This window comes from Emydura macquarii, unplaced genomic scaffold, assembly GCF_026122565.2.
Source record: "Emydura macquarii macquarii isolate MOO-44397 ecotype Brisbane River unplaced genomic scaffold, CSIRO-AGI_Emac_v2 contig_1692, whole genome shotgun sequence".
Classification (NCBI taxonomy): domain Eukaryota; kingdom Metazoa; phylum Chordata; order Testudines; family Chelidae; genus Emydura; species Emydura macquarii.
The window spans coordinates 1,988,359-2,004,450 of record NW_027131829.1 but is presented as its reverse complement, the minus strand read 5'-3'; the positions used below and the strand labels follow the sequence as shown (position 1 = coordinate 2,004,450).

At 41.7% G+C, this 16,092-nt stretch overlaps 1 protein-coding gene across 2 annotated transcripts in view; it reads right to left on the bottom strand.

Annotated features, from left to right (window-relative positions):
* MYO1D (myosin ID) overlaps positions 1 to 16,092 on the bottom strand; it is a 266,476-nt gene that overhangs the window by 106,031 nt on the left and 144,353 nt on the right. For both annotated transcript variants that reach the window (XM_067556265.1, XM_067556264.1), the window contains exon 20: positions 4,996 to 5,109. In XM_067556265.1, coding sequence (XP_067412366.1) covers positions 4,996 to 5,109 — 114 coding nt within the window. The remainder of the gene's footprint in view (positions 1 to 4,995; positions 5,110 to 16,092) is intronic.

Sequence of the window (16,092 nt, the reverse complement as noted above, 5' to 3'; positions counted from 1 at the left end):
TAATACAAAAATGAAATTTACTAAGAGCCTTGCCATCTTGATACAGAACTTAAGGTGGAGACCCGGTGAAGCAGCAATGACTGCAGGAGACTTCGTTATTATTTGTATTACCATAGTGTTTAGGAGCCCCATGGAGCAGGGTCACATCGTGCTAAGTGCTGTACAAAAAAAGGACCGGCCCTGAAAAACTAGGCTTCTAGTTCAATGAAATTCAATTTACCTCAGGTAAGTAATTTCTATTGTACAGCATCACAAACACACAGGGCACATTACAAGAAAGCATAAAAACTTGTCCCATCTGATACCATGGTAGAAGGAAGACATCACTGAAAAGGAAGCAGACTTTAGCAGTGGTGATTTGGATACACTGGAGGTATTCATGTGAATTTAAATATATAACTATACACAATGAAATTCCTGTAGGTAACCAAGACTGAATGTTTCCAAGATTTAAGGAAAAAGGAAAATCAAGAGACCCCAAGAAACACTTAACAAGTTGGTGTAAAAAAAACCCCAAGTAAACTCCACAAAGATAGGCTACAGCAGACATTCATCTCTGGATATTTAGCTTCTGCAAGCCTCAAAAGGGATTGCAGAGGAATGTGCACATCCTCTAAAAACAGGGGGGGGGGGGAATATATGATAAGCATAATACTGATGGAACCTGAAAATCTCATGGCCTTCTTTTCTAAAAGAATTTCCTTCTACAAACTCCCATCTCCTGTGATCGAATATTAGCACTAATCCAGTCAGAGACTACTTCGTACCCTCAGAAGACTGACCAGATTTTCAGAACTGGTCAGGATGCATCATGCATTAAGCTTAACAATCCCAATACTTTTTCACAAAATGGTATTTCTAGAATCCTCCCACAAGGCCAGTGAAAGGCTTAACACTGCTGTGGCAATCCCCCAGAATTATATGTAATGAACATCACAGAAGCTGCCACTAAATTTTGGAGATACCTCTGGCACAAAAGAGCCCTGGACTATTCACCATTTTCAGAGGTATCCATGCTGTACTGATCTGAGATAGCTCACTGCTTCTGGACTAAGCTTTCAGAGTAACTATACAGACCCATTTGAATATTTCAAATACCCAGCAGAGATCTCTGGCACACAACAGGATTTTATTCTCCACTACCCACTATACTTAAAGATTATAAAACAAGTTACACTTTATGCATGGAAATTGTCAGCTACCTGGGTGTACGGTGTCCCTTCTAATTAATTTCCATGTTTAAATATCATGCCAGAGCTCACAATAGAGCCCCATGGATCAGTGCTAGCTGGGCTTTAAATGTGCATCTAATGGGAAAAAAGGATGAATTGAAATCAATGAATTTTAAAAGCCTGTTTAAAAATTAATAATGAACTGAGCTGCTTTAGGAGGTACAGTCCTTGAACAAAGAATTCTCTTGTTTTTCTATTTCAGGCTTAAAAAATTAAAACCAAATCTTGAACACAGTGCATAAAAAGGAAAGATAATTGTCTCACTATGTACCAAGAATGGCAATCGTTCAGTTTTCCTGGATGTTAGCTCTAAAGGTCAGAAAAACTCAAAACCCTAAAAGTCTGTCCTTTGTTTATCATAAACATACGTACATACACTACGAAAGGTAGCCAAAATAGAGAGATTCCTTCTCCTGCCATCTTGAAAGATCAGTCCCTCCTCCCCCCCCCAGGGGAGAGTAAAATGAATGCTGCTTTAAAACTATTACCTTAACACTCTCTTTATAGCAGAATCTCAAAATAGAAACACTTTAATCCAGACAAGGCTGTAATAGATTGGGAGCAAGGAAGACGTCTCTGAAACAAAACCAACAAAATTCTGTGCATTTCTCCCTTTTTCAGCGAGCTTTAAGGGTTTTTTCTGCCTACATTTCATTAAAAACTCAAGACGTGTGTGCATAATAATGTATGTTTCCAGAGTAATTAATGCCAGATTCCTCAATGTCTAGCATATTCAAACAAACATGGTTTGTAATTCCATGCACAAAATCAAAGACTTCTTTTGAAGAGACAAGAAAACAATACAAATTCCAGGATCTGAATTGCATTAATCAGTCATACATTAAGGGACAGTCTTTGCCATCACATATGAGCAATAAGCAGTTAAAGGAGATGGGAAATTACAGGATGGCTTCTTGAGCTAACAGCAAATTCATGGGTAGCACCAGACATCAGCTGACTGTCTCCAGTGAGATTTCCATGGAAACACCATCCCTAGGGATGTTGCCATGTTGATAGGGTGCTTTAGAAATGTTGATAGTGAGTATTGCTGGCAGGCAGATGAATTTCAGCTGGGTTCACCTTCTACATATGAGAAGGGCAATCCATCTTCCACATGAACATATACCTTTCTAGCAAAGAACATTTAATAGTGTAAGCACAGAGGCTGGTGTAATTATTATCCATTTATTTCTTTAAAACATCCACACCAATTCAAAGAACTGTGTTTTCACCAAAGAAAATCACTGGTATCATTAATTAGCTACTTATACCACCTCCCTCATGAAAATATACACCGATATTGAAAATATACGCTGCTATTGAAAAAACCATGTGTGCCGAAAAATGAGAACTACGCTACACAGCTGAAATGGTAAGGGACAAACATTCAGATCACTAGATAAGGTATAAAACAAATCTACAAATGAAAAGAAAAAACGGATGGGCTTGTGCAAAAATCACAGGCATGGGTTTAGTTTAGGGAGCCCCATAAACCAGAAAACAAAACATTTCACATATCGTGTCTCAATCATCTAAACTTTGCATTCTCTTCTCCTCACTCCCCATTCCTGCTGGATGCCAGCGGGTCAACAGTAAATCAGTATGGCCAGGATTCAGGCAGCACGCCCCAGCACTGTGCTGCAATTTTTTTTGGCCCTTTTCAAATATTCCCCCGAGTCACTCACTGAGCTAAAAACTTATATAAAGAGGGACCCAGGATTGCAAAGCAGTGATTTACTGTTAAGGTGTTTGAAGAAGACATGTTCACATAAAGCATTTCCAATACAGAACAGTAACATTCTGAGGTCTCTATGCTTCACAGAACATTTTCATTTTGCCCCATTCCCCCTCTTACGAAATACTCCAAGTTCTCTTCATGATTGTTTAGATTGAGGAGATATCTACCACTGAATTTGTAGGTATTCAAAAGAGTGCAATATCCACAAACACAGAAACATTAACTGCTTCAAAGCTGGATAAGATGCAAACTAAATCTAGCCAGTGCCCTTAGCAAGCACTACCAGGAAGTCCTCACTCTGTTCATATGAATGGCTGTTCTATTTAAAACATGCATTTTACGGGATGAACTGCAACAAGATATTCCCACCCACAAATGTATTTTCCAGGCACCTTGCACAAGACTGTACATCTGACTTATTTGTAACTTTCAATTTTTAAAACATTCAGAAGTTTCAGAACAAACCGTTCTATGCTCAGGCTACTAGCTGTCAGCATGAAGGCACAGAACATTATTGCAGAATAATATGGTCTCCCTCTGCTAGAGGAATGCAGAGACAAGGCTTAGCCGTTAATATTTATCTTCGAAAAAGGTTTAATGTCAAACACTTCTTTCGAAAGCAGGATGACGGTGGTCACGTGATATATGTGGACATATTTCAGTTACCAACATAGCAAGTTACTTGTACTGATCTAACCATTTTGTTTGAGACAACGAGACAGCATACTCACTACAACCTTAATGAAAATTTGGTTTCTGATTGATTTAGGGATCAGATTCATTTTGATTCCTTCAAACTAAAATAAAAGCCAGCAACCTGCTTCTAAAGTAGTTTGCTTTTTAGATACCCCTTGTATTTTAATAAGTTGATTTGGGTTGGCTGGAGTCAGCCATCTAACAGACAAACCTGCCGACAATTTCATTTTGTACAATTAGGAGATAATGGAACAGAACTTCAGCCCAGGAAAATGCCCCAGAGCTACTACATAAACTTAAGAGGCAATGCAGAGGTCTGTTTTCAAAGCAGGAAACACTGATGCCACAAAAATGCTCTATGGCAATAGCTATTCTTATTAGAATAAGTGGCTAATGCAGGCAGATTTTACTCCATTAAGCAGTGAGTCACACTAGGGTGTGTGTTCATGAGCCAATAGCGCACTTCTTGGCTGGTGGAAGGGGAAAGCATGCAGCGGGGCTGGATGGGGATAAAAGGACCGATGTTAAAGATGCTGGAGGGAGCTACTAACTATGGCTACGTTTGCAGCCAAATTTTTACTCACTCCCCATTTTGACTGTCATTTACAAATACGGGTACATTCAGCAGGACTCTGTACAGCTGTGACATTCCCAAAGGAGCCCAACCAAACCTTGGAGTTTTGTTGTAACGATAGAATCTTTATCTTAGGCTGCACAAACTAAGTAGCAGCAAATCAGCTCAAAGGGACACTGGAGAGCTAAAAGGGCAGCTCTTTCCATCCTTTCTCCACCAGTGATAATCTGCTGCTTTGTCAGAGTGAGCTAAGTCTCTGCTCGCCTGAGGGTCAGATACGCCGATTCAGTTCAAAATTTGGCTTTGGTAAGATTTATATGAAATAGTAAACAAAGAGCGTTCAAACATGAAGGACCAAAGAAACCCACAAAGGCATGGAAATTCTGAGTTAGAGCTGCTGTGACCTTCTAACCTCACTGTTCAGGACCATGATAATTCAGTGCACTGTATGGAAACAATAGCACAATTTGAAGAGGAAAACATAACGAGGAGTTTGGTTTCTGGCCTTTATATTATGTATTGGAATTAAAAGGAACAACATTATTTAGCAGTCTCAAAGGTACTTAAGCACTTAAATAGTGCATTACATCTTCAAAGTGCTTTTCAGACATTAAACATGCAAAGGTAGGTATTATCTCAATTTTATAGGTGGGGAAACTGAATCAATTAAATGCTTTGCTCAAGATCAGAGGGAGTGTGTGTCCGAGCCTGAGATTAGAACCCTGAAGTCATTGGATTCCAGTCCTCATACTTACATTGTAAAGCGGGATGGTCTTCATCACCTTGTAATGCTTCATAGGATCCATTTTATAAAGGTGTCGATCAGTGATGAAAATTGCACGGTCCTCCACCTTATTAAAGCGATTTACCTGGAAAAAAGAAAATTCCCACAGATGGAGTCACACGAATTGCTTCATGTTGCTTGAAACGATCAAAATTTATTGTATCAAGTTACTACATATGTAAGTGCACCTAACAGAATTTAAAGAGGTTTAACATTTGCTTCAAAAATTCTATGCCACACCTGGGATGTGGAGCTATAACATGTAAATATCTTCATCAACTTTAAAGCAACAATGGTGTTTTAGTCTCCAAGGGTATCAGGTAGCTCCATATCTTCAGATTCTCCTGCTCAGACACATTACTATAGTAATCACTTTTCAACCTCACTGGTTGCTAACAAGAGTCCAACAGGACCTGAAATTAACTGGATACATGTCAAAGCACTAAAGTGACCATCCTTAGAAATGCACGGGAGGTTAGTTCATTTTAAGCTAAACTCATCACAATTCTATCCTAGTAGGATACTGTCTGTATGAATGAACACTCAGAATAAGGGGATCCCGCTGAAAGTTGATCTTAATGCATGATCTATTGAAGGATGGCTTCAGAACAATGATAAAAAGCATTTTTCTGAAGTGGCTACATTAAGTTTTCCTGGTGTGGATCATTGCTGAACCTTACCTCACCTCCCCGTTGGTTACTATACTGAATTTCTCACCACACCAATAGGATGGAATGAAGAGGGCATCAACCCTCTGACTGTATCAACACACAGTCTTCCCAGTCTAGTAGTGTCTGCATCTCTAAATATTGTATAGCACAGAAGAGCAGATTGTCAACTATCAACCTGTCTTAATTCATGCATGTTACAATAATCATGGGAAATTTACTGGTTTTGTGCCATCAAGGCAACAGGAAAATAGACTACTTTATTAATAAAAGGACAAACTAATCTAATACACTAGGAGTAAAAGGTGGAATTTAACACTAAGCTACTTAAAATGACCACAAAATGATATTTTCTCCTCTAATTCTGAAGATTCTCTTTTCTGCATTCACTTTTGCCCACCTGAAAGGTCCCAAATGGTCCCAGCTAGAATTCCTCCAGCACAAAACAACACCTAAATCAGCCAAAGGGCTTGCTATTGCAATACAAAGCATCTCTGTTGAGCTGCTCACATAGTTTTGCTATCCATTAAAATAGCTACTGTACCGAGGATTTGAGAATAACAAGTATACCTAGACATAAAAATGTTCTAGGTGTGATCTAAGGAAGTGAAGACCAGTAAACAAACGTACCCATTACAGATACAAGGCTAAAGCAATAATTAAAAATAGAATAAACACCTTTGAAAACCAGGGTCTAATCAGATAGGGTCTCACAAGCATGGTTTCTGCAAAGGGAAAATAGCATCTCACCAATTTGTTAAAATTCTTTGAATGTGTCAATCAAATAGTGCCTAGAAGAGAACAGGCTGCCATAAGGGGAGGTTATTCACCAGTAACCGGAAGTTCTCCAATGTGTGTGGACTGTGGGTCATGCATGTGCACCATGCACCCAGAGCCAGAATTTGCTGTCCTACGCTTGTGAACTGGTTTACCTTGTGCCTCCATACAAGGGGATAAAGGGCTGGGCGGATAGACCACCTCTCTAGTTCCTTCTCTACCACGAATCAGATAAGATCTGAAGCACAGAGGAAGCAGGGCAGTAGTGGAATACAGATGTGTGGTCCCTATCTAGTTACAGGTCAGTACCTCCCCTTCTTCGAGTGATGGCCCCTATTGTATTCCACTGTGGGTGACTGAAAAGCAGTACCTGAGTAGGAGGAAAGTGTGAGGATGTAAATGGTAGAGCTGAGCAGAGGACCACCTTCCCAAAGGAGGCATCAGCAGAGGAGTCCTGCACCAAGGCATAATGTCTCAGGTGAACGGAGCCCCATGTGGCCTCTTTACAGATGTCAAAAAGAGATACCTCCTGAAGTGATGCCATAGTTGTTGTTTGTGTTCTGATGAAATGAGCTCTTACCCTTGGGTTCAGAAGGGAAGGTTCAATAGCTGATAAAATAGAACGCAGCCAAAGATCCATTTGGAGATTCTCTGGGTAGAGATGGTGTGCACCCTGATTCTTTCTGCTATAGAAATGAACAGTCTTGGGGACTTCCTAATTGGTTTTGTCCACCAAACATTAAGAGAGTGGAGTCTGTTCCTCTGAGGAAGCGAGAGTTTTGAGAAGAACACAGGTAAGTGAACTGAATGGTTAAGGAGAAAGTCGAAACTATTTTAGAGTGAATTTGGCATGTTGACACAAAGAAACTGTATTCTTATGAAATATAGTGTAAGGAGGATCTGCCATCATTGCTCCAAGCTCACCAATGCATCTAGCTGAGGGGATGGCTACAAAAAAAGCAGCCTTCATGGAAAGGAGAGACATGGAACAAGAAGCTAAAGGTTCAAATGGGAGCCTTGTAAGTATTGAACGCGCAAGGTTTAAATACCACTGGGGAACAGGCGTCTGAATAAGCAGGAAGATTCTGATTAAGCCTTTCCAGAATCTATTGGTCAGTGGATGTGCAAAGAATGAGTATGCTTGAGAAGGTGGATGGTATGCAATGACTCCTGCCAACTGGACTAGCAAGGAGCTGATGGACAAGCCTGATGTCTTCAAAGAGAGTATATAGTCCAAGATGAGAGGAATATCTGCAGTTCCTGGAAAAATGCCTCTTTGATGTGCTCAAGAAGAAAAGCACTTCCATTTAGCTAGGTAACATCTTCCAGTAGAGTCCTTCCTACTCTTAGAGAGGATGTCTCGCATGGCTGTGGAGCATGGATATTTTAATGACAATGTCCATCCAAATACCAAGCCCTGAGGTGGAGCAAGTGCAGATTGAGGTGCTTGATCTTGCTGTTTCACTGGGTCAGGAACTCTGGAAACATTGGGAAGATGATTGGTAGCTGGGATAACATGCATAGGAGATTGGGAAACAAAAACTGTCTGGGCCAGAAGGGGACGATGGTGGGAGGAGGGAAGGCATAGCTGAACTGGTCAAATCAAGGAAGAAGCAGAGTGCCCCACAGGAGGGACAACCTAGGGCTCCTCTGGAATAATATGTCATGCATTTCCTGTTTGATAGAGAGGTGAACAGATCCCTGGTTGGGGTTCCCCGTAGAGTGAAAATATTGTGCAATACCAAGCTGCAGGTGCTCCCACTCATGGTTGACTGTGAAATTTCTGCTGAAAGTCTGCAAGCACATTTTGCTTTGCTGGAAGGTAGACTGCCAATAGGATGATTTGATTGCTGATACACCAACTCCTGACTGCTTTTGCACACAGGAAGGCGGTTTTCGCTCCTCCCTGGTTTTTGATGTAGAAGACAGTCGTAATGTCTGACATTATGAGGGTTAGCGTGGATGAACGGAAGAAAGGACTCGCTATTCCAAAAAGGAGCAGCCTGTACTGGAAATGGTCAGAGCCCATCATGACTCTGAGGAAGTCTGTGAGCCGGATGAACATCTATGTGAAAGCAGCTGTCCATTTCAAGAGCTGTAAACCACATGCCATTTTCTAAAGATGGAATTACAGATGCCAATGTGACCACACGAGCTTATGAATGAAGCGATTGAGATGGTGGAGGATGAATATTGGTCTCCAACCGCCCTTCTTTTTGCGTACCAGGAAGTAAGTTGAGTAAAACCCTCTCTCCCTTGGTATTGAAAAGGAATGTATTCTATCATTCCTCACTGCAATAAGGAGTTCATCTCCCATTTGAGAATACTTAGGGGATGGGGAGGGGGGTTTTGGAGGAGGTAGCGATGCAAATTATCATATAGCCAGTGTGGATGATGTTCAGCAACAACTTGTTCGTTGTTATCGCACTCCAGGTTTTGAAAGAGTGCTAGATGACCCCCAAATGGTGCTTGGGTGTTGGGCTGTTGGGCTCAGTGTTTCGTGGCTCTTGAGCTCCCATCAAAAAGAACATCAAGCCAGGGGCTGAGTTTGAGATGCAGAGCCTATTGCAGAGGGTGTAGAGAAGCAGGACTTTTGAGCCCTCTGTTTCTGGAGCGATGGTTCAGAAGGTCTCTGATGGAAAAACTGTTGAGCCATGTGTTAGGTGTGAACAATGGATGTTGAAACTTCCTCTTGGGGCAGACGTGTATATCCCCAATGAGCAGAGGGTAGCCCTGGAGTCCTTCAGTCCATCCATCTTCTGGTTGAAAAAGTGCGATTCATCAAAGAGGAGGTCTTTGATGGTGTTCTGGACCTCCCTAGTAAGCCCTTATGCATGGAACCAGGACTTCCTGCACATGAGGGCAGTAGTCATATCTCTGGAGGAAGTATCAGTGGCATCAATTGCAGATTGGAGAATTGTCTTGGCTATCAGTTTGCCTTCATCTATTGGAGCTTGGGACGAGCTTTGTCCTGCTGCAGAAGGCTGTCAGTAAACTCCACAAACTTGGTATAGTTCAGGAGATCGTATTTAGCCATTTGTGCCTGGTAATTGGGTATCCTTAACTGGAGACTAGATGATGAGAAGTCCTCTCTCCCCAAAAGATACAGGCTTTTGACCTCTTTATCAGTAGGAATAGACCAGGGATGTTGCTGTCTAGCTTGTTCAGAAGCGGCCTGGACTACCTACCAGTGAGTTGGGAGCGGAGTGAGACAAAAATTCTGCTCCTTTGGCCAACACATAATAATGCTTCTCACCCTTTTTGGGGTGGAAGTGCACATGGCAAGAGCGTGCCAAACTGTCCTAGCTGGCTCCAATATGGCTTCTTTAATGGAGAGAGCTATTAAGTTGGACCTAGTTGACTGCAGGATGTCTACGAGTTTGCTCTGGGAGTCCTGGACCTCTTTGAGAGGAATCTGAATTCTCCAGCAACTTGGTGAAGGTGGTCTTGGAACTGTCTGAAGTCATGGGGATGGCAGAGGGGTATGTACAACTGCTTCATCTAGAGATGAAGATGGCAGTCTTACTGATTCCAGCAAAACCACCAGATCTTTTGCTTAAGAACGTTCCTCTCATTTTTTGTCAAATCCGCAGGCAGATCTGAGTGTCCCCTTAATGGGAGACAATGGGTCATGACTCTACTGGTCCCAAGACCCCCAAACTGGACAGTAGGAGAGGTCAATAGGTGGTCACGAGGACCCCTATGGCATGGGGTACCAATGGCTGAGTTGAATGAGGTGGAGGCTGGTCCAAAACCAGCACAGGTCTTTTGGACAGTGAAGAATATGTTGGCTAAGGGAAAAAAGGTTCATCGGGAGGTTCAGAATCTTCCAATGAAGAGAAGGCTGATTCCAGTTCAGATGGCAGTAGTGTTGGTGCCACTGGAGGAGAACCGTATTCCATGTGTGGGTCAAGCAAACTCTTTCCATTGGTTGACTCCTCTGGTGGTAGTATTATTTCTCTGAAGACGGAAGAAGGGATTCTGGATACAGGAGAGAAAAATGTCCTGTGGAGAGGCAACGGTTTCAGATCTCCCCAGCATGAGGGAGGTTCTACTTGTTTGAGCCACTGGGGCCAGTGAGGAAGACTATGCCTGAAATTGACGATGATTGGTCTTTGTCGGTGCCAAAGGATTCTGGTGTTTGGGAGGTGCTAAAAATGACGGTACTGATGGATCATGATCCAAGTATCAAACTAGCCCAATGCTTATGGGCTTTCTTGCCATGCCTCTGGATTTAGGAGGTAGTAAAGTTTCATGGGCAAAGCTGGTGGTCTTGGTTAGAGCCAAATCAGACATTTTTTTAAGTGGATTTAGAGGAAGACAGTCTCATGCTTATGAAACTGCTTCCTGGATTCCCAACAAGATCCCGCTGGGAAATTTGTGGGAAGTAGATCCCCCGCACCAGAGACAAACTTTGCAGCAGGAGGCGCACTCCTTGAATCAGGCCAATGTACTGGGATGTTCCCCAGCCTGGGTCCAATTGGGGCCTCATGGCCTTCTCCATGACATATTTGCAGAGATGAAGTTCCTGCCCTTCTCAGTTATGGTTGGGGAACAATTGGCAGATACTGCACCTCACCATGATGTGGGCTTCCCCACGGCAATACAGGCAGCACTGGTGGTCATCACTGACTGAGAAGGATCACTGACAGGAAGTGCAGAGTTTGAAGCCCAGTGTCCTGGGCATTGTCCGGTGCCCAAACAGAGTCTGGACAGGTGGTGGGAGTAAGTTCTCTGGGAAGCTAAACACTAATAGATCTATAAAAAATACTAAAATGTAGACTGAAAAAACTGTTAAAACTATTTATAAAACTAGATCTAATTTTTATTTTATAGGATGAAGCTGAAACTACAGACACTGAAGATTTCAATCCAGACCATGTGGTGGTGAGAAGGAAGTGGAGAGGCAGTCAGTCTGCCCCACCCTTTATCCCCTCACATGGAGGCATGAGAACCAAGGTGGATGTGTGGACCAACAGACACTACTTTCAAGTTCTCTGGCTCCGGATGCATGTGTAACCTACATTGGACTACAATAGGGAGCCATCACTCTCCAAGAAGAATTTAGAGACTTTCAAAAGGACTTTGACCAGGTCTTTGACAAGAGGCTACTAAAGAAACTAAGTAGTAATGGGGTGAGAGGCAAAGCATTGTCATGGATCACAAATTGGCTAAGAGATTGATATCATGGCAAAAGATGAACAGCATGGTGGATGCCTGAAGATTGTGTATTCAGTTTGGTGTTTAATATAGTTATTAAGCATCTGGAAAGGGGCATGAGCAGTGAGGTAGCAAGGTTTATAGATGATAAAGTTACTTAGGTTAATGAAGTTCAGAGAGATGTAACCAAGCTAGAGGAATGGGCTGCACAATGACTAATAAAGTACAATGTTGGTAAATGCAAAGTAACGCTTACTGGAGGAAAGAATTGACCTGAGCTCAATTTTGGATACTCATTGAAGACTGTGGCTCAATGCACAACTGCAGTGTAAAGCAAACAAAGTGTCTGGATGCATTTGGATTGGAGTAGAAGAAGATAATCTGGAAAACATGCCATATAAAGCACCGGTGTGGCCTCATCTGGTTACCATGTGCAATTAGAGGGGGGGTTTAGAGACAATAAATTACTAGCTCTGGAAAAACGCTCATATGAAAAGACTGAAAAAAAGTGGGATTATTTTCCTCAGAAAGGTGATGAATAAAAGGGGACACACAAAGCATATATCATACTGAATGAGCTAGAAAAGGTACCTTGGGAGCTTCTGCTCAATATATCCCGGAACACACGTCCAAGGGGACATTCAATGAAACTGACATTTCACTGAAAGAAACTGGAAAATTCAAATGATACTTTTTATGTAAGGTATAAACTGTGCAGCTCATTGCCATGGGACATTATTGAGGAAAATAATTTAGCAAGGTTTACCAAGGATTGGACATTTATACGGATAACAAGAATATCCAGAATTCTAATAATTCATGCTAACATTAACTTTGGAAGGATATTAAACCTCATATTTCAGGGTTTAAGACACCTTAAGAAAATTTCTTGCTCCTTTCTCTGAAGCTGGGCACTATTGGCGTCAGAATAACTGAACTAAATGGACCATGGGTCTGATCCACTATGGCAATTCCTATAGTCCCTCTTTAGCAACTCCAGCAGCTGTTAGCTGGGATTGGGAAATGTGCCCTTGTCTTGCAAGCTGCACAGAACACTAACAAATCAAAGTGCGCCACAAACTCCCTTTCCCGAGTATGCTGTACATGTCGTTTTTAACATTCACACTGAACAATAAGCCCAGCTGTAACAAGCTGAGAGATGTCCAGATAAGAAAGTACAGTAACTTGTTTCACAGGAAGAGCCTTCTCTTAAAATTAATGCCCTTTTCTGGACTTAAACAATCAATACTTTATTTGTTTCCTGTAGCTTCAGCATGCACATGTAGATTAAACAGGCTCATGTGTAAGGTGGTTTTGTTTTGATCAACACTTCCTAAAGGGCATTTTCATTTTGGGAGGTTTTCTCCAAATGCTTGAAAAGATATAAAAATGCCAATGCATTAAAGACAACACCATTGTTTTGTTGGTGCTCTAATGGAGTAAAGATAGGTCTATATGTTCTCAGCTACAGTTTTTTATACCTCATAGTGAGCACTCTCTTCTAGCTTGTGCTCTCTGCACCAAGCCAGGTAATTTCCTACATTATTTATATTTTCACTGAGTCAAATGAGAATCAAGACTTGCTCTTCTTCAGTTACAATTTTGTTATCTTAAGTTTCAATCCAAGGAGGTGGCTTGGCTTCCTAATTTTTTTTGTTGAGGAAAAGCAAAGGTCTCGTTTTACGATAGAGAAACTCAAAGTTCTCTAGTTCTCCAGCAGATGTGGCAGAGTACGGCAAGCAGGGAGGAGCTGCACTTTGGTGTTGCAAACTGATAAAAGAGTATCCTCTATAGGACAGCCTCGGGCCTCAGTTGGGGTGGGGGGAAGAGAGTGCACTTTCTATGGGAGGGAGTGGGTTTTGCTTCCCAAGTGATCTTGCTCTCTGCAGATAATAAGAAAATCTTATGGTGGATTTCACCTCACAGGCGTCTTGTTTTCCCACCCTCTCCCTGAACCATCAGCAGATTCAGGAGCCCCAAACCCTAATCTTTCATGTACAGAAAAGATTCACATTTTTCCATATGCAGAAATAAACTGCCTCAGAAATACCAAGTGCAGCTCACTAGTGCTGCAGCAGTTATTAAACTTCAAAGTACTTCCCTTCACATTTCATTCAGGCTCATTCATGCTGAGTTGATGAAATGAAGGCCACATGCACACACATGGGGTTAAAATTCAAAGAGCTCAGCAGTGTGTCATTTACACCACAACAGCACTGAGTCCAGGGGGCAGATCCTCAGCTAAATGGTGAAAACTGCCATTGCTCCTGGGAAGTCGAGGGAGCTATGACAATTAACACCAGCCAAGGAACTGCCCTAAAGAACTGTAAAATGGATTGAATAGCCTACAACAGAACCTCAAGACAGATATGGTCAAATGGGTAAATCCTATTTATTTTTTGAACTCTGAGGCTCTATTAATTTGCTGAGACCGCCCACCATTGTATCTTGTATCCCAAAAACCTTTTGAGATCGTTATTAATAAAATTAACTGCACCCCTAAAGCACTTCCTATCTCAAAGTACTTTAAACATTAAAGAATTTGACTGACACAGGTGTTAACTCTTCAGTCCCGGCCTGAAGAGAGTTTGCAGACAGTTTATGAACCCCAGTAATCCAGGTTTAACAGAGTGCTGACATAAACTTAACGACTGCAACGCAGACACAACTCTACTAATGTCCACACCACACTCTACAGCGGCAAAGCTACAGTGTTGTCACTGTAGTGCCATATTTTAGACACTTGCTTGAGAGCTGGTAGCCAGGTTGACAGAAGAATTCTTCCATCAGTCTAGCAGTGTCCATAATGGGACTTAGGTTAACTTAATTATGATTCACCAGGGAGTGAATTTTTCACATCCCTGAGCGACATATTTAGGCCGAACTAAGTTTTAGGTGTAGACAACAGCTCCCATAAGAATGCTCTGAAGATCATTACAGACTTTTGTGTGCTGACACCAAATCGCAATACATGTGAGAATAACTTGTTTATGGACAGCTAAAGGAAGGGGGAAACTAGTTAGAAAGAATTTTATAATTCATATTTTATATACAACTGTTTAGCAGTAGAAAAGTAAAGTCTCTCTGTTTGACAACACAAGCTGGTCCTCTGACTACACTGACAGTTCCTGTCCTTTTGGGGAACAGAATCCTGTAGCCTGCATCCTAGATCAGGGGAGCCTCCTTGGTTCTGAAGTTGTCAGCCTGGATGGGGATCCATCACTGTAGCCTGAGAAATGGTTTCTGATGCCAGATGTGTGAGAAACAGGAGACATACAACAGTTCCGCACTTATCACTCATTGCTTATCAACTGGAGTAGCTAGGGGATGGGTGGAACTGGCTCAGGGGATTGCTAATATGATATGGAGCTGTTTGCCTCTACAGTAGGTTATCTGTTGTAACCAACTCAATGGGAACTGAAAATGATCACCATCTGTAGAATGTTCAGTGGTGTGTCTAAAATAAATTTGGCACTTTTAGTCCAGTCCGATGTTCCAAAAAATCACAACTAAAGTGAGCTCCATTTCAGAAGTGATTCCAAGGATATAATGGTTTTGGAGACTGAATCTATTATCTTGCAAGGTGGTCATTCCAGAACAGGGTTGAGGGAATATGGACAGGGAGTGAGAGAAACAGGAAATGTCACTGTTGTAAACAGAAATCTTAGACTCTGAAATCTAGCACCATTCAGTCCTGAAAAGGTTTAAGGAATAAATCTAAGATGACCTTTCTACAGTTCGTGTTCTGGCAAGACAGGGAAAAACACCAACAGATGCAGAAACATCATTTGTTTAATTATCATGTGCAGCTGTTCAAGTTAAAAGTCATATCAAACATGCTTCTCTAATTCAAAAAAATCACTTCTCTGGGCTTAAGAAAGCACTAATGATTATAAACCTCGTAATTCTAACCTGGATGCAAACACAAAAATCAAACTGATACAGGACCAACACATGTAGTGGGAAAACGCACACAAGGCAAATTCAGGGATTATCCCAGTCTAGGTGACAGCGTGGTCAAAATGCTGCCTCCAGTCCCATTGTTCCATGGTCTGTGGGACAAAGAGCCTGCTGTGGAAATGCTGCTTTTAAAAAAGCATTATTCGTCTTCCTCTGCTTCCCTTCTTCACCATCCTCCCTCGAACTGGCTCCCTCTCAAACATAGATGAAAATATTTTTCTCCCAAACAGCATGTCCACGGAATATTTTCCAATCTTCTCCTTAGAAGTAACGGTGGTGGCTTGCAATCAGAAATAAAACAGCTACAGTGTGGTAAAGATAATTGGTATCACTGATGAGTAATTCACATATTAACAGCTCCTGCTATGGCATCAATCTCCAGGATTGGCATTAACTGGAACTGCAGAGGCAGAATTATAATCATGTGTATTCTACAACATCAATAAATAACAAAACCTGTGAAGAATGAGGTTCTGAATCCAAAAAACAAACAGCGGCAATCT